General features: G+C 43.8%; 1 protein-coding gene across 1 annotated transcript in view; it reads left to right on the top strand.

Moving 5' to 3' along the window:
• The first annotated feature begins 6,961 nt into the window (after window positions 1-6,961).
• The window catches only part of RCL1 (RNA terminal phosphate cyclase like 1), a 56,860-nt gene continuing 44,336 nt past the window's right edge, over window positions 6,962-19,485 (top strand). The window contains exons 1-3 of the mRNA XM_067543053.1: window positions 6,962-7,162; window positions 14,066-14,137; window positions 16,233-16,408. Of these exons, the coding sequence (XP_067399154.1) occupies window positions 7,027-7,162; window positions 14,066-14,137; window positions 16,233-16,408 (384 nt within the window). The 5' untranslated portion in view covers window positions 6,962-7,026. The remainder of the gene's footprint in view (window positions 7,163-14,065; window positions 14,138-16,232; window positions 16,409-19,485) is intronic.

Raw genomic sequence — 19,485 nt, 5'->3', positions numbered from 1 at the left:
ATAACACACAGGAACCAAAAAACAGAAAGAGAGAGAGCACACTGCATGCTATAACAGAGAGGCACAATTCACCCCCACTTGTGTAGGCTGGCTCTTTGCAGACTGATTGCACAAGACCCAAATTACAGGCTTCCCTACAGAGCCCCCTCGCCTACAAACAGGACCAAGAAACTGTTTAAAATTACAAGCTCTCACTTTAAGTGAGACAGTTTTCAATATAGTTTTCAGTAGCAGTAAAGTCTACAGTGCTTGATATACATAGACTGCAAGCCTCAATAATCATCTTATTCCAGAAATCACTTTTCCTTCCCATGTCATGGTTGAAACTCTGGTAGCTACCATGTTTACACTGCTGTTGCTATCAGGGTTTCTGTAGAAGTTACAGTAGTTTCCCTGATTAGTGAGGACCAGGATTCTGTTCTGAGAATCATACAGCCAAATTATGTTATAGATATCCCTGGAGGTAGTTTAGAGGGTGATTTTATAACAAAAAAATCTCTATGCATACTAATCAAAGAAGCTGTACTAACAACAGGGCGCTCTAATCATAGTTATTGCAAATGCAGTTTTAATTCTACTGTTGATCAGTCCTGTCAGTTTCAGTCAGTGGGAGAACACTCTTGTGGAAATATTCTGAGGAATTTAATGGAAAATGGTGGGGCCAATTCTGTCCCCCACTCTGTTCCCTGTATATGCTGCTCTAGCAGTGTAGAGGGACCATAAATGTGTTACAGCTGTCCAAGGGACAATTGCTCTGGTGCAGAAGCAGTATACAGCCACCCTATGCAGCTCTATGTCCTCCCACCTCCCAGCATAGATGGGGGACATCCTGGCAGTGAGGTGGGGATGGTATGGGGTGAGTCAGGAGTAGGAGGGGAGATCACTGCAGTGCCCTGCACTCCAGAGATTCTGGCAGTTCCAGACTGTGGAGCAGCAGTAGAAAATCCTCAAAAAGCCGCTGTAAATTAGAGAATTCACCAGGGCTGCTCTAATTTATGCTAGGGGTCACTCTGGTTTCCAGTCAGCGCAGAGTCCAGATGGTGCAAAGATGGTTTAAAGCTTTCTTTGCCCCCTTCCTCTGGGCTGTATCTTGTATGCTGCTAAACATCTCTGTAGGACTACTGTCAAAGAAAACATATGGAGAAGATATTCTCTATTCAATTCTGTAGGTGTTTATAATAATTTCTCAAGAATGCTATTACATTTTTATAAAATCCTCTTAAATTCTATGGGACTTTCCCCTAAGGAAATGAATTAACATTTGAGACAGATCAGAGAATGAGACAAAGCCCCTTCTACTGTAGAAATCGAGCCATATTAGACATCAGTCCCCCGGATGAACAGTGTAGCTCCTGATGTGGATAGAGTCAAATTATGGTCAGCATCTAGTGTGATCATCCCTGCTAAAATGAGGAGCCACTATGCTCTCTGTATTAGGTGTGGAACATGGCTCAACCTTACCTAAAACAGCATTATAATTGTGTTCAGCCATGTCTGAGAAGGGTCAGAGGTGTGACATTGGATGTCAGATACAGATCCACTTCCAGTTTAGATAAAGCCAGAGCATACATGTGTGTGAGGGACAGAAAGAGCACCCATATATGTGTGGAGAAGGGGCTGAGTGAAATGTGTGAGTGGATGAAAAGAAGCATGAATGAACCTTCTGTATAAAATACTAGCATATTTTACAACAGTGGTCCAAAACACTTCACATCACAATTGAGTTATTTCATTGTTTTAGATCATTTACTGTAGAATGCTGGTCTCATTTTTATAAAGATGTGTGCAGCTAAACAAGTTGTAAAGACACATATAAGTAAGGACCTATTTGATTCTCGGGATGATTGTCAAATAATTGCGGCTGAGTTACGGACAAGACATTGAATATCATGGAAAAGTAATAATGGACCTTTATTAATTGCAGTAAATTTGGAAAAGCTGACCATCCAAGCTGGACAGTGGCAGCCCTGCCATGCAGGGGGCTGACAGCTGGAGCCCCAGCCACCCCAGGGCTGACGGCCGGAGCCCCACCATGCACAGGGCTGACAGGGGGCAGACAGTTAATATGTAACACACATACATCTGAATTTAGCATCAAAATTGCGGTAGAAGCCCAATATTGCAGGATCCACAATATCGCAAATTAAGTAGGGCCTCACACATATTCTAATGAAGAACAATTAGATACAATTTTATTTGCACACAGAATTCATAGCATCAAGGTTCAACACTTAAAAAAATTGTTATAGTGAAGAGAGGGAGGAGTTAGTTTATTTGTCTTTCCATTTCTGCCAGTTAACTATGAAAAAAATTGTATGCAATTCTTAGTTACAGAGATACAATCTGAGACTTGGGAAGTAGAACACATTTTATATATTACTGTGCACATAGAAGTGCCCATTTTATAAAGTAATAAATAAAATCAGTAAATAATCTGTCCATTTTAAAGGAAAAATGCACAGAGACTGAGTAACTAACCCCCGGTCATGCAGCAAATCAATGGCAGAGCTGAGGATTGTACACCAAACTGCTGACTGCAAGACCACTGCTTTGTTGGAACTCTAAGGATCCTCCTCCATTTTACCCCACCTGGTACATTTCAGCCTCTAGGCCCTGCACTGCAGTCAATGCCCTTCAGGAGATCAACATTGTTCTTCAATTGGCAACAGGGTTGCTTTTGTGTGATACAAGAAACTATTTTCTCTAAACACAGACACACACCAAAGATTGACCCTGTTACCTCTATAGTACAGCTCTGATCTGCTTTCAGTTACATCAGAAAGAAAGAAAGAGGGGCTGCACCACCAGACAAATTTGGCTGCTGCACCAGGAATCAGACCAAATCAGGCTGACTTTTCTGCTTAATTTTCCTTCACCCAACAGAACATTTCAGCAGAGCAAGGCAACCGGTGATAAATTACTAAAAAGGTATCACTGCCTGAAGGAAAATGCACCCAGAAGTGGATTTGGTCTTGCCTTAGGACAGTATCCTGCTCCTTATACTGCATTTCACTCTAGGATTTGAATTATTTACATGCCAATAAATATGATGCTGAAGGGTTTCAGAGAAATGAAATCACTCAGTGACACAGCATAACATGACAGTGCTACTAAGTACTGATAAAATCTAAGGCCAGATAACATACAAACACCACAGTTGTAAACCAAACACAGACATATGGAGTCAGAAATAGAAATAAGAGTTAGTAATTAGTATACTCAGTGATTTTCATCTACAGGATACTTACAAGCATTAAAAAACTTTTATAGCATTTCTGCGTAGTAAAGATTATTATCTCCATTTTACAGATAGTAGTTTATTATTATTATCCCTCAGTATTACATCATACGGATTTTTTTTAAACAAATAGCCTTCAAAACATACAAGATCTTTACACATAAAAGGAGAAAGCTACTGTCTAAAATTTATCCCCCATGAGTCACCAATAAATCCTGACCATGATCTGACTCTGTAGGTTTGGATAGTTAAACCCTCTGCAGAATTCCTACATTTTAGGTTTTCAAATTGCACTCATTTTCCTTTGACTTTCCTTAAAATTTCTCACAGTGCCTAAGAACGCTGTCCTTTGTGGGTCACTGGTTGTGAGATCTTCCACTTCAAATGTGTTCGTGAGCTGCTCATTCATACCTATAGGGATTGTTCCAAGTACTCCAATAATCATTGGGCCGTGTTTGTTTTAGTGCTCCATAATCATTCCTGTTCATGACAGAGTTCTTCATACTTTGTCATTTTCTCTTCTTGTTTCTTTTTTATGTTTCTGTTTGCTAGTATGGCAATATCAATTAGCATAGTCTTGTTTGTCTTTTCTCTAATGGCTATGTCTGGCCTGTTTGCCTGCACTGTTTGGTCTGTGACAATTGCCAGATCCCATAAAATCTTAGCCTCTTCATTCTCTAGAGCACTTTCAATTTGGTGGCTGTAATACTGGTTCATTTAACTCCATCTTTTCCACAGAGGCTCCAATGCATACGCTTGGCAACCTCATTGTGTCTGTTCATATATTCTCTCCTACACAGGCTCTTTCAGGCTGTCAACACATGCTCCACCATCTCTTCCTTTATGAAACACATTATGCAGTTTGGGGAGCAGTTCTGTTGATCAATTTTGTTTCAAACGTAATTAAGCCTTAAGGATTGCGCTTGTGAACTCATAATAAGGCTCTCTGTCTCTCTTTTGATGTATCCTCCTACAAGCCATGAGTTTGTTCATCTAAAACACTTATATAATAGTACTGACCCCAAAGTATCTTACAAATATTAATTAACTTAGCTTCACAAGACTCTTGAGAGGTGGGTAAGTGCCCTTCAAAATGCAAGAAACAATTAAACTCCTTTATGGAATGAGATAGCTGACACAATAGGAGCTACCACTCAAAACTCAGGCCATATGCAATACAGTTCAGCAATCCAAGTTACATGAGCAGAGGAGTTTCACTGAGACCTGAGTGCAAACACAGGGAGGTTGATTATTGCTTAGGTGGAGCTCTGCATGTGTGCGCAAAGAGAAACAATAGAAACACCCAGAGAATCTGACAGAGAAGCAGCAGAAATCCAAGGAGACAGGCAGAGCATGTGTAGGGAATGTGGTCCTGAGAAAAAGCCTACACAGAGATTTTTTATGGTAGAGTGCTGGCTGAAAGAGGCTTGGAACTGTGAGCAAAGAAACTGTCTCCTGCTCTTTGATTTATATTTAGGGCAACAGGACTTTATGGACATTGTTTGTAAATAAGCAGAAATAGCTGACTCCATCATCAATTTCTCCTGTTGGAAAAAACCTTCAAGACCCCAAATACTGGCTAACTGCTCAGGTCAACAGAATCATATAGAAGCTGCAGGTAAACTGTCAACACCCACTCCTCTAGCCGTACTTCATCCAGATCATCATCGGTGTATCTCCAGGGGGAATGGTGTGAATTAAAATCATCACAGTAGACAATGTCCTGAGAAGGTGGATAGGAGAGATTTGGTCAGTTGGCAGACGGAAGTTTATAGACACTGATAAGAGTGAGGTCTTTCACTTTTATAGCCTGCCATTCAGTTACATCATTTGGACCTGAAGATTAAACTGGAGTTGCTGGAATACCTTACTTGATTCAGGATGCCAACCCATGTTGCCTCTGGAGATGAGACACAACAGCAAAACCAGGAACTGATAGGTGAGTGTCAGTAGTAGAGTGTGTTTACTGAAGCAAGATGTGTGCTTCATGTTCTATGACCAACTGGAAAAGAATATACCTCTTGGTCCCTGAGATTCCCTCAATATTGAGGTGCATCACTTTGAAAGCTGACCAAGTGCTATGATCTGTGATGTCACTGAAAAGAAGCCCATTAGACTGCTCCTTCTGGCTGTATTTGTCTTTCACTTTTTATGGTAAGCACTTGGGCTCCTGTTTTGCATTTTGTCTACTTTAGCTTAGCTTTTTGCTACTTATGGGGGGTGCCATGTGAAGGCAGCATACTTGCTCCCCTATATTAATTACATATGCACGAGAAGATTCATGTTACTGTTAAAGGGCTTGATATTGCAACTTTTACTCATGTGACTAATAGTTTCCTGAACAAGTAGTTCCATTGAAGACAATCTTTGTCATGATTATTATTAAAGATACAATTATGAGTGTAACACAAGCGACGCTAGCCTTTCCCTCCTAGGCTCTCAACCTTGATGCCTTACAAGCTTAGTGCCCAAATTCAGATCTGTGCAGCCATTAGATCATTTTAAAATAAAAACTCAATAGGGTTAGACTGTGCCACAAAGACAGCTGCAAATAAGGGGTAGTGAATACTACCCCACTCCAGGAGCATTCCAGGGAAGGATCTGTAGTTCAGGAACCACAATCCCCTTTCTGCTCAATTCAACCTCATGCTCAGGGAGATTACTACACCACAGCCTCACATTGTCTCAGCTTTGTTGGTTGACACATAAGGAGCAGAGCCACTGCTCACCCCATCCCTGCCTGCCTGCCCACCTACTTTAGGAAGAAGGGGGAGTAGTGGGCATACAGTGCCTTCCTCCCCTGTGTATCTGGACTCAAGATTTAGGTAGCCACCACAGGAGTATAAAAGAAGCTCTAACCCATACTGTGTAATGATAGCAATAATAATGTAGAATGTGGATAAATGACTCTATGACAATAATGTCGCATTATGGTAATTAGTTACATTAGTTTGTTACTGTGCAGGTGTAACATAATGCTACATTCTGTTTTATCGCCAATTCATCAAAGGATTTAAATACATGAAAACAAATTTTAAGCTTTTTTTTTTCTTCATATCCTGCATTTGTAGTTGTGTCTGACTAATTTGATGGTTCACTATTGATACAGATTGCTGCTTTTACTATTATTACTATTGTCATACTACTTTTGGTCTAGATTCAGGAAAGCATCCCTACTTAGGAAAGATGGTGGTATGCCTAAAGTTAAGCACGTGCTTCAGAACTATCCTGACTCAGGACCTTTTTTACTAATGCTACTGGTGCTGTTGCTATGATTGCTCCACCTCTGTTATTACTAGTATTCCACTGCTGCTATGATTATTGCTATTGCTGCAATTAACTGCTGCTGTTGCTAGTTTTGCTACAGCTTTAAGCGCAGACTGATTACTGCGTTTCCTGTGGCCGTTGTTCCTGGCCAGTCTGGCTCCTAACACTCACATTCCTACTTCTGCTGTCCTGGCTCGTGGCCGTTTTGCTATCCCTGTTATTGCTCCCGCTGATGCGGCTCCTGCTGCTCTCACTGTGTTATCAGGCGCCCCATGCCAGCGCTGCAGCGACAACAGCCTCCGCCAGGCTCACACACCGACACGAGGGACGCTCCCCTCCGGGAGGGGCGTCCTGCCTGCCCCGCCTCCTTCCCCTTTGACCCCCATGTCTCAGCGTTCCGTCTTCCTGTTCCAAGCCACGTGAGCGGGGCGCGCTGCGCGGCATTGGCTGGCTCGCTGCTGCGAGAGCGGGACACGCTTCGGCGGCGCCGCGGATCGCAGCCAGCAGCGCCGGACGGGAGCATGGCGAGCCAGCCGCACTCTCTCAGCTACGCGGGGTGTAACTTTTTCCGGCAGCGGCTGGTGCTGGCCACGCTGAGTGGGAGGCCGGTGAAAATCCGCAAGATCCGGGCGAAGGAGGAGAACCCCGGCCTCAAAGGTAGCGGGCGGCTTGTCCGGGCTGAGGGATAGGGGTGGTATGCAGAGAGGGGTGGGGCGGGAGAGGAGGTTCTTTTAGGGGGGGCAGTGATCTGGGTGCGGGTGTGGGATGGAAACACTCTGAATTTGAGATCGGTGTTGGGGGAAGGAGGAGGCGTTTTTAAAGGAGGCACAGAATCCAAAGTGCGGTTTGATTTGTTCAGGACGCGCATGGTTGGGATGGGGAAGCATCGAAGCAGGTGTGAGTTCCGCCTCCAGACAGGGAGCACGCGTCCCTCTCACCTCCCCACGCCGTCAGGGATTTGCATGGTGTTCTTGGAGTAATTGTTGAGCCCCATGTTGTTGGTTCAGATGATAGAATTGGAGTAACCCGTCACACTCTGAAGCCCTTTCCTGAGAGCATGCTTGATGTACTGGATCTATCTTTGACAGAGAGTGCTTACAAAAAAGAAAAAGGAAAAAAAATTGCATCGGCAGCAATTCTATAGCTGCTTGTGCTAGTGAAGTACTTTGAATTGAGCTGCTGTCTTAGTGCTGTACATTAGTAACAAGAGTATGTTTCTAAGATATGTTGCGGATCTGAAACGAAAATTGTTTTGAAGTTTGAAATAAGATTGTCCAGGAAAGTACTAGCAGCCTGATGGAAGCAAGGTTTGACAAGCCAAGCCCTGACCCATTTCTGAATTGGTGGTTGTCTAATCGGGATGGACTAGCTACATGTCCAATCCCTTTATCCATAGAGTATAATAGGAGGTACTGATGGATGTACTCTCTCTGGCCCCATGCACTGCAGTTGTTATCTTGTGAATTTTTTTAACAAAATACAGATGCTGTGAAACACAGTGTAAAGTCACATGAAATAGGTGCAGGCATCATGACTTCTTCTAAGGAACAAAGACATTTTACTAATGAGGTTAAATATAAAGTCCTTTAATCATGTCTTCAGTATTTTTGCGCATGAAGCCGTATTTTCCCCCAAATGATTCTATTTAATACAAATTATAAAGAATTTAACCCTTAAATCTTACATATTTTCTCTTGGACTTCTCTCCAGAAATAGAGGGTGAACACTTGTAGCTGGCCTTTATTTTTGGCAGCTTCTTATATTGCGGTGTTTCCTGATGTGTTAATTTACATTGAGCTCTTTCAGATTATGGCATGTTTCCTCATCAGTCTAAACCTCTTGACTTCTGCCAGTACCACGCTGCCAGCTTAACTGCAGTGATCTGCACATCAAGGGAGAGTCATGACGAAGGACCTTAATGCCATGCACATTGCTGAGTTCTGAATCAATTCTTAACCACTTGGGTTAAGAGACCTGGGTGTCACTATGCACAGTTCAATGAAAACATCTGTTTGGTGTGCAGCAGTGCTCAAACACCCCAAGCATTGTCTATTAAAAATGAGGTAAAAAATAATACAGAAAATATTATAATGTTGTTGAATTAAGGTTGGGATTTTTGTAAGAGTCTAAAATATCGAGGTGTCCAACTCCCATTGACATTCACTTGAATTAGAGCATCTAGATCCCTTAGGATTCTTTGAAGATCCTGTCCTAAATCAGTGGATGGCTGCCCCCTGGAATACTGTTTTCAGTTCTGGTCCTCTTAACTCAAAAAAGAGACAGAAGAGATAAAAGGGACCAGAGTCAGGTGATGAAAACAATTAGAGGCATGAAGAGACATCCACATGAGGAAAGATTGAAAAGAACTGACCTGTGTAGTTTAGAGAAGCAAAGAATAAATCTTAGTCTACCCTACAGAGGTAGTGGGGGATAAACTGCCATATCTCAACCTAACTATGTCACTTTCTACGCTGGAATGTTGCTTCTACCAAAATAAGTGGCCTGCTACACTGACATCATAACTCCACCTCCATGAGGCATAGGGCTTATGTCAGCGCAGTGCAGAGGCTGCATTACTTACATGGGTGTTAGCTGTCATTCTTGTTAATTTCACTGGGGGCAGTTTCACAGCTGGAGCTGTGAAACTGACAAGAAAGGCTGTTAGGCTCCCTGCTGTGAAATTGAGCTCCATACCCAGCTCACAGCTCTGGGCTGTCACCTGGAGGCAGGTGGGGGGCTCCAGCTGTGAGACCGGCACAGCTGTCAGTGCCCCACACTTGGCTGTCAGTGCCCCACCTCATTTGGTGCAAGTGCTTCTGGTGAGGATGCGCATCACCGGCAGAAGGAAAGTAATGTGGACACCAACAGCTGATTGAATTAATGTGGTGGTTGTAAATTAAGTTGGCCTAATTTTGTAGTGTAGACAAGCCCTAAGAGACATTTTAGAGGTGGTTTGCATTGTGTAGTGATAAAGGGGGAGAAGATGGGGAGAATCAGAGGGCTTCAGTGGCATGCTATGGTCTCCCATTTCTCTGTCTTTCCTCTTATCGTGGGAATTGCCATAGGCGGCCTTCAAGTGGGGAATTCCTTATGATTAGGCCATGAATTTAAAAGCTGTTTCTGAGGCAGTCTTCATTAGACTGCCATCATAATCCCCTGTCATCTTCCAAGCCTCTTCATCCACAGACCAAATTGGAGCCAGATTCCCTTTCCCAGTCACCCTGTTCACTGTGATATCTCATTGTACTCTTCTCAGGGGCCATTGGTTAGCAATGGAAGATCCTGCTGTCTGTGCCATGGCTTTTGCTGCTGCAGAGAGATCAATTTGATACTGTGGAGGAAGGGGAGAAGATGCCAAGAGCGAAGTGGCCTGGATGATTTTAACACCCTGATTAAACAATACACAGACCAGGCTCATTAGAGTTGCCAGAGCTGGGGATGGCTTGCCTCTAAATAGTACTGGGCGCTCTGTTTGGTCAAAAACTCCAGGAGCCATTCACGTTCCGAATCAAATGGTTCCACTCTTTGACTCCTGGTGTCAGCACCTGCTTCTACATGCCTATTGTTTGCTCAAGTTGTGACTCCGCCTCCCATTCTCAACAGTTTTAATTGGTCAGCTTTCGCTGTTTGTTGTCAGCTGCCCTCAGCCTAAATAGCTGCAGCTAGCTGTGAAGATAATGGAAATAAAACCATCTATTAAAGATTTTAAAAAGCTTCTCACAGTGTGGATAGCTTTAAGAGGGATCCCTGCACTCTTTAAGGCAGGGACCCCGCTTCATTCTTGCACAGCACTATGCATATCTATGGCATTGTAGAAATGAATTTTTAAAAAATCTAACCCCAGTGGAGTGTCTTAAATTTTCTTTGCATGGGCAGTCTCTGTGAAATGAGTTGCTGGAGAGTTTTTCAGTCTAGTTCTGGGTGTGAATCACAATAGACCCACTCATAGTTTGTGTGATTTAACACCCTTGCTCAATGAATTAATGTTCATCAAGAGTAAGATACCCCCTCTCCCAGAAACTCAGTTCCCCACCTCTTGTCTCAGGGTTCAAGAACATGGGCAGAGCTGTGTGGTGAAGCCTGCATAGCCACTACTGTGCCTGATCTGCTGAAAGTCTACAGGGTGGTTTAGCCTGTACTTGTCATGACCCAACAGGTCTCAAATTTGTGTACATACAGTTCCCAGTCAACTGTTGCCTCCCTACTCCCACTCAGCAGCTCACTACTACCTGACTGCATGGAGAGATCCTGAAACCTGAAGCTCTTCAGGGAGGCTTTTCCTGAGCCCTGATTGGAGGAACACCAGGAACTCTGATTGGTCAGGACTTCCTAGTTAAACCCAAAGAGTGGTCCAGTAAGTTGTCTGCACAGCTGGGCTCTACTTGGCTGCTACCTTGGCTCTGCTTTCCTCTTGATCCTTGTTCTGGCTCTGACCCTTGACTTGACTCCTGCTCCAACCACTGTACAAGGCCACCTATGCTCTGGCCCTAACAGTACCTATCAAAACCACAAAATTCCCATACATTAGTAGTTAGCTTGAATGCTGTGATACTATTTAAATATGTTATTGCCCCAGTCAGATGGTTGGTGGGAGGTAGAGTTCATAGCTTTTGCCACTCCTTTTAACAAGATACAGCTTTTTTTTTTTTTTTGGTCAAGGTGGATTAATACTTGAATTCTGATTAATGGGGAAAAAAAGTGTTCAAATGAAAAACCATGACTTTTCATTGGTATTTGCAACCCCTTTTATTTGCTTTTCATGACCTGAATATTTGTGCAAATGAAATCTTGTCTGCAAGACTGTTCTCAGAAAAGGTTGTAAAAATTCACATAAACACACATTCACACTGGAAGTGTTCACAGGGCCATCTTGAAAGCTTATGAGTGTAGGAGTCATCACAGCTGAGAGTGGAACCAACACCATGTGACTCCGCAACCATCTACAGCATGCAAATACTGATTAATGAATAGTGAATAATTGGAACAATAGTTATGGAAAATAATTAATATTTATGCAACCACTTAAATCAGTGGATTAATTAATTTAGTAAAAACAAAACATGATCACAGTTTAAAAAGGAGCTGTATTAATTTAATGACTTATTAGCCAGAGCTGTACAGTCTGCTCACAATAAAGAGGATGCTGTTACTTTATAAAACTGTCTAGATTTTAATTTTAAATTCAACATAGTTTCAGGTTCTGTATTTGCTACTGAGTTTCAGTCCATATGGGGAGGGGGTGGGGGTTAGGTTCACTTTTAAAAAAAACAAACCAACAAATACTTCTTTCTTCCTTGTTGCTGTTTAAGAGCGTCCACAAATGGAAATTGAGCAGCTAAGTCTGCAAAGTGCTATAAAGCATAGTTTCTCCTATGTGTTTCAACCTGTGGTGTACGCGAGACACAGGCAGGGGGTACCCAGGGAAAAACAGAGTGAAAGGGAGGTGGTCAGCAACTGCCGACTTCTGGGGAAGCCGGGTGGTAGCCGCTCGCTTCCTACCCTGTCACAGCTCCCAGCTGGGAGGCGGGCGGCAGCCCCCTGCTTCTGAGGGAGCCGGGCAGCAGCCCCCCGCTTCCCAACTTCCAGCTGGGAGGTGGGCGGCAGCTGCCAAAGTCCCGGGAAGCCGGGTTGCAGCCTCCCGCTTCCCGCCTGGTCCCAGCTGGGAGGCAAGCAGCAGCTGCTGGCTTTTGGGGAAGGCGCACAGCAGCCCCCGGCTTCCCACCGAGTCCCAGGTGGGAGCCTGGTGGCAGCCTCCTGCGTCTCATGAGCTGGGCTCGCAGCTGGGTGGTAGCCACCCGTGCCCTGGCTCCGAGCCAAGGGACAGCCTCCTGCGCCCTGGCTTGAAGACGGGCAGCAGCCGCCTGCCCACATCCCTGGGTCCCAGACAGTGCAGAAGCCTTCTCTGCCCCAACTCGGATTGGGTGGCAGTCGCGCACCTCCCGGGTGGCAGCTGCCTGCAACTTGCCCAGATGGCAGCTCCCCTCCCTGACTCAAAGCCCAGTGCCTAGAAAATTTGTCAGTTTCACTGCTCTGACAGCCCCAGATTTTACCAGTTACCCTCTTTTCCTGTCTTTCTCTCTCTCGGCCTCCTTCCCTGTCTGTCTCTCAGCCCTTCCTCCTCTCAATTCTATGGCAAAAAATTTGGCATGGTGCTTTGTATTCCCCAGTATTGGCATGCCGCTCAAAGCCTCCTAGCTTTGGCCAACATCACCTCTAGCCCAGGTACATACTTGAGCTGTGCACCCCTGGTGTAAAGGTGGTAACCCTACCCACACTAGATCTGACATCTGTCATATCACGGCCTTATATACTCAGCCCTTCTTCCAACATATGGCTCACATTAGTCTGTAAATATAAAATCCCGTGGAAAATTGGGTGTTGGGGTACTTATTTAAAATTTTCAGAAGTTAGGGGATACTTGCTTCCTAACAGGTTGAGAAACACTGCCGTAATGCACAGAGTAAACAAATGGGAAGGAGGTGGGGAAAATAAATATTTTTCTCTAATCTTTATTGTAGTCACTTCAGGTGGTGTTTGGAAATTTTTTTTTAATCTGCTGTTTCTACAGACAGAAATATTGATGGTGTCTATTTAATAGGTGTTTAGCAGCAGCATTTGCATTTTGAAGTCTTCTGTAATAAAAGGTTAAAATAATTTAAAAAAGAAAACTTATAATTACAGGAAAAAACTGGTGATGATTATTATTATTATTATTATTAACTTGTAGCATGTAAGTGCAGGGCCCCCACATGGGTCGGGGGGAAAGGATACACTTTACCAAGGCCCTGGGCAGCCCGGCCTAGGCTGCAACCCCCATGGGTATGTGTGTGTTACAAGTTTGTACTGGGCCTGAAAAAATTACGCTTGGGCCCTGCATAAGTGCCCTGATCAGGGCCCGATTGTGCTAGATGTTGTACACGTACATGTAATGCAGAGGTGGCCACTGCCCCAAACAGCTTACAATCAAAGTATAAATTGAGAGACAACAAACTGGTGATGGAACTGGGAGAAGCCCAAGGTAACAGTGAAATGATTAGTGTAAAAAGCTGCCTAGATTCTCCTTTCCCACTCACTCATGTGCACATGTGTACTCATTGTTTTGCTCTAGACATTTTCCAATGTCTTCAGTCTGGTTCTTTCATGGAGTCTTAATGAAAGAGTGCTCACTGGAGATCTTTTAAATTCAGAGTTGTGTCATTACTGGCAGAACATCCCAGGCTATCGGACTTGATAAACATATTAGGAACATTTCTCTTATGAAGAAAGAGAAAGGAGGTCTCTAACTCCAAGTAGCAGTGGACTCTTGATTCTAGTCCCAACTCTGATGCTGACTTCCTCCATGTCCTTGGACAAGTTGCTCAACCTTTCTGTGCCTCCATTTCCCCATATCTAAAATTGGGAGTAATAGTAGCCAGCCGATCTACTTTCCTCCTCCGAGCAGTATTGAGGAGAGGAGAGAGAGTTTTATAAGCGACATATCTCATGAAGGCTGAATTCTTTTTCAGGAATAACTTCCTAAAGAAAAGAATTTAAAATCAATCCTTTTTTCACCCCCAACAGATTTTGAAGCAAGTTTTATACGACTGATTGACAAAGTGACCAATGGCTCTAGGATTGAGATAAACCAAACAGGTAACTGTGTCTTCTTCTCTGTTCCTTTCTTCCACTTGGAGATGTGAGAAAAGACCTATTTGCTGCAGGCAGACAGATTAGATGGTGACCCTGTTTCCAGAGGACCAAGTGTTGAATAGACAAATCTCTGAGATGAGTCAGAACCAGCCAAAACCAGGAAGTTCTAAAACAGTGATTCATGTTCAATTAAGTTTATTTTCCACCACAATGCTGTGGCTCAGAGAAATATGAATCAGTCATAATGTGGAATTTTCTGGAGGGGAATTGTTGGTTTGTGTCACAACTTGAATTTGTGCAATGATTCACTAAGTGATGATTGTCCTTCTGAGGGGTCACCTGCATTAGGAATTCCTGCACTGGTGTTATCAGTGTACCTACATGGGTGCAGTTTCCTCTCCCTCCCCTTAGTGTAAAAAATACTGGGATAAACTGCACCAGTGTAAACCCTGTTTAACTCCAGTGTAGGGCAACTGCCTTGGTGCATATGCATAGGTACAAAAATCACTAATATAGGGAAGCTCTGAGTTAGTACTGTTCCTATGCCCAGTATGGTCAAGGGAGGTACAAACATCAGTCTTTTGGTTTTATGTCTCATACAAAGCCCTGAGCATTTGTGGTCACTAGACCCACCCTCTCCCCTCCATATAAACAGATGGTGTTATTCTCAACATCGCAGCCAAATTCTAAATTTTAAATAATCACTTTTCCACACCTGAACTCTGCGTTCTTGACCTATCCACTGCAGAACTGGTTGCCTTTCATTAGTGGGTGAAGTGACTCTCTCGTATGTGTAGTTCATTAGGTTTTTGGGGTGAAAGATGCTCTGGAAGTGTAAATCGTATTAATGTAGATTTCTGACCTTGACCTCAGTGGGCCTGGTCATGAGATATGCCAAGTGCCTCTAGTTGCATGAGCCGAACACCTGGCAGGATCAGGCCACTAATGAGGCAAAATTTGAAGAGTGGTAATATATTTGTAGTAGATTTGGTAAGCTAGGGTTCCACACGCATCCCACAAAGAAAGATAGGGACTAGAGGGAGGAGAACGGGCTTGGGGTGGAAATGCTCACAGAATGTTTTGGTGTGTGATGGAGAAACCAAACTGCTTTTTTTCCCATCATGCCCATCTGTATTAGTAAGTGTGCTAGGGCTCTGAGAATGAAGTTCCCAAGAGTGGGGATTGTGGGAGTGCCACCTCTTTCATTCCCTGGGGGTTTCTACAGGGAAATGACCTTGATGTTTAGGTTCTGGAGAGAAGGGAGTACTAAACTTTAACTTCCTGCCTGCCCTTAACTGCCCTGTGCTGACTAGAGACCCTTGCTCTGCACCAGAGCACACAGCCTACTTCTTAGTCTGCTCAGAGCTGTGGGAGAGAGCTGCTGTGGAAGGGTGTTGGCTCAGAAATTCAGCACCATCTTCGTGCTTTGTGTGGGTCTCCTGATGAACTAGAAAAGGATTTTCATCAGAGATGGATGTTGAAAATTGTTTGCACAGTGGCCAGATGAGGGGCTGCTATGTGGGAAAAACTCTTGCTGTATAAAAACTCAAAGGATTCCTTGCCCTTTTCTTGCTTTTTGCAGGGGTGACTACTACAATATACCTCCCCTGGACTCAGTCATGCCATCCTAGTTCCCATTGACTTCAGTGTGAACTATGCTTGTGTATGGACTGAATAGAATCAGTGAGGCAGCTGACCTACCAGTGTGAACTCCTTGTTGAGGTTGCCTTGCCCTATTGGGCCGGTAATAACGCCCCTGCCTTGGAAGGTGAAAGTTGCTAGTGTAGATCATTGGTCTTGATGATGGTAACTGACAGATCCCTTAGTTTATGAGTAAAACAGATACCCATGTAAAAACCTGGCACTCCTGCGCCTCAGTCCTTGAATGCCCAAAGCTGCAGAGTGAGTTGTTGAGATAAGCAGGGTTGGGAAGAATGCACTGGAAGTGCTGCCTGTCCCTGTTGTAAATTCCTCTCTGTCCTGGAATTGACCCACTGTGTGTATTGTGTATTGACCCACTGTGTATTGTGTATCAGAGTGTTATATTTCCTCAGTTTTTCGTGTGGTAATGACTCTTGTTTTTCTTTGCCCTGTAAAGGTACTACCCTATATTATCAGCCTGGCCTTCTGTACGGGGGTATGTTGGAACATGACTGCAGCCCCCATCGTGGTATTGGCTATTATTTGGAAAGTCTGCTCTGCTTGGCACCTTTCGTGAAACATCCATTAAGAATTGTCCTCAGGGGAGTAACAAACGATCAAGTAGATCCTTCAGTAAGTAATGAAACTTCATTAAGTGCCCTGACAACTCTTCTTCTTTCCTCCCCATCCACAAAAGAACCCCACTGTATTTTTAAGTAGGATTCACCATTCTCTGTGCTATGTTACGTCTTGGGAGCCATCAGGTGAATTAGGAAGGAAACAACACACTTCAGTCAGTGTACTCTCCTTCAGCTTTTAGACAAAACAAAATTGGGATCAGAGAAGGTAGAGATGGAAGAGCCTTTTTAGATCTGCACCAGGGTCTTACTGATCCAGCACCATACCCTGCTGCTGCCCTAGTTTCCCCTTTTGGGGCTTCTCAAAAACTATACCCAGCCACTTGTAAATCAACTATCTCCCCTTTTTGGGGGTCTGATTTACTTAAGCAACATCACAGTTCAAATATCAACTTACATCAAAATAAATCTTCCCCCACTCTACAGTTCTTTCAGCCCCTTTCAGTTGCTAGGCTCAACAGCCCTTTCCAGAACCATAAGAACACCAAAGCTGCCATCCTGGGTCAGACTATGGTCTAGCCCAATATCCTGTGTCCAAAAGCTTCCGAGGGAGAGTACAGAATAAAGCAGCTGGAGTGATCCATCCTTGTCTTCTGCTTCTGCTTCTATCCATGGTGACTCCCAGGTCTCTTTCTTGAGTGATAACCTACTTTTCTCTGCTTGGCTTTTCCTCAAACCTTTTAAAAAGCCCCTTCCCCTCCTTGCAGGTAACTCCAGCCAGGCCTCTTCAGGCATTCAGCCTGAAAATATGGTGTAATTTTTTAACAGTGACAATAATTGACCATTGGAACAATTTACCCAAGGGTCATAGTGAGTTCTCCATTTCTGATTTTAAAATTGTCAGGATCAGCTGTTTTTCTAATAGAGATGCTCTAGAAATTATTTTGGGGAACTTCTACGGCCTGTGCCATACAGGAGGTCGGACTCGCTAGATGATGACAGTGGTCTCTTCTGGCCCTAAAATCTATTAATATGATTGGTGTGGAGAGCACCTTCCCCAGCGCTCTTTGGCTTTGGGTAGTCTCTGGATCCGCTGCAGGTCTCATTCCTCCGGGTACCCTTGTATCAGGGCTTCAGGTCTGAGATCCTTCTGAGCGCAGATCCCTCTGCCATCCTCACTCCAGACTTTAGGCTTCTCTGGGGAAGTCTCCCCTGGTCTTCCTCTCTTTGATGGAACAGGCTCCCTCTTATAGGAAGTCCGCCCTAAGCTACCATCACGTGTTAGCTAGTCCTCTGACCCAACCACCGGCCCAAACTCATCACTTGGGACTGGATGACAAGGCACAGGTGGGGCTGAGCCCAAATCTCTTAAAGGCGGGGTCACATCCTGTGACAAGATCATCAGGCCAGATTTTATATATGCAGATAGGCACTGAATGGAATTTTCATAAGTGCCTTGGTGCTTAAATTGCATTGATTTAGAAAGAAATCAGAGAGGACAAGGAGGGAAAGAATAATATAACCAGGCAGTAGAGCAGATGTGAGATGGGGAACATGAAGAAGAAAGGAGAAAACACAACACCAAGACATAAAGGTTGGTGGGTGACAAAGTTACACTGCAGAAAAACATAAAATGAAGGGAAAGACCACAGAAAGAGCAAGAGAGACCAAAATACAGCAAAAGGCAAAAAACAGAAAGTGAAAGATGGAAGAATCAAACTAAGGTAGACAGAACAGTTTTTCGTTTACAGAACATCTGGTGCCAAAATATCCATGAAAGGTATCATTCTGTTTTTGCACATACAGCTCCCTTCAGATTATTGTGGTTATTGCATCTTCCAGTCCAGTTCCTCTCTGCACCTGCCCCCATCCTGTATCCCATCTCTGGCTTCTAACCCACAGTTTCTGATTTCAGTTCCGTGCTGCTTCTGCTTCTTCTCCCTCCCTGGGTAATCCTTCTAGGCTTCCCATTGAGCTCTGCCATTGGTCCCTCCCTCCTCCGCCTCCCCCCCCCCCGCCCCCCCCCCCCCTACACACACACAGTTTGCTTTTCCTGATCTTAAGGATCAGATAGGTCGATTCTCCACAATACTATAAAAAGAGAAAATTGTCTCTGAAGCTTCGAGGGGCTGTTTCTGTGAAATAGGAATACTTTTTTTTTGCATTGGGCAGAATTATACTGATGCTAAGATGAAGCCCACAGTTCATTTGAAACAAAGGTCATGCAACAGTAACTTAATTACAGTAGCAAAAGTACTGTATATAATTTATTTAGCTGTCTTACAAGCCAGTTTACAGAAAAGAAACAGCCTGATTGTTCAGAAAGAAACTAATAAGAACACAAGTTCAAATGGCTGTATGAAATTAGCTACAGTTGCCAGTGTTAGTGACAGTTCACAGTGTTCCATTTAAATAGATTATTACAGAAGAAGGCTGAGGAAAACACATGGGTAAAAATGCTGAAGTAATGTCATTTTGAGAGCTCTTGACTATTAGAGCACTGGTATTTTCTTTCAAATGTAAGTTGGAGACTGCAATCTTTCCTGTCATTAGATTAAAAAGGGAAATCCAACCAGTTTTTAAAAAAATTCACTGAGTACAATTGTAGGTGTTACACTGGTCCTGTTTTAAAAAAGTTTTCTTTTCCCTGTTTTAAACATCCACACAGAAACGGGGGAAACTGAAACTGGGTATTAGAGGTGTATGGAGAAAGATAATTCCATTTCATGGAGGATTTTAATATTTCAATTTTTGTTCCCATTTGGAATGAAAACAACAAAAAAATAGAAATTCTCTGCGAATGAGAATGGAGTACCAGGTCTGTGGCAGTACATGTGGTGGGCTGCCGCAGACCAGGCTGCCACAGGGGAGAGCCAGTATACTGAGGAGGGGGTGGTCATGGGAGCCAATTGTTCACTGCTCCCTGCCATTAAACCAGGTTTGCTGCTGAAGAGCCAAGAACCTGGAAGGCCAAGCTTCTCAGCAAGCTGCCAGGAGGGTGAGCTGCTGGGAAGCCAGGAACTTTGGAACTCTGGCAAAATCACAGAGTGGCCACAGAACATTTTAATTTTGATGCTTTGGCATTCTCAAACGGAAAAACGTTCCATCAGAGAATTTCCAAACAGCTTTACT

The sequence above is a fragment of the Emydura macquarii genome, unplaced genomic scaffold (genome assembly GCF_026122565.2).
Source record: "Emydura macquarii macquarii isolate MOO-44397 ecotype Brisbane River unplaced genomic scaffold, CSIRO-AGI_Emac_v2 contig_767, whole genome shotgun sequence".
Taxonomy (NCBI): Eukaryota; Metazoa; Chordata; order Testudines; family Chelidae; genus Emydura; species Emydura macquarii.
The sequence above is the reverse complement of the archived record's forward strand: the minus strand, read 5'-3'. Positions and strand labels throughout refer to the sequence as shown.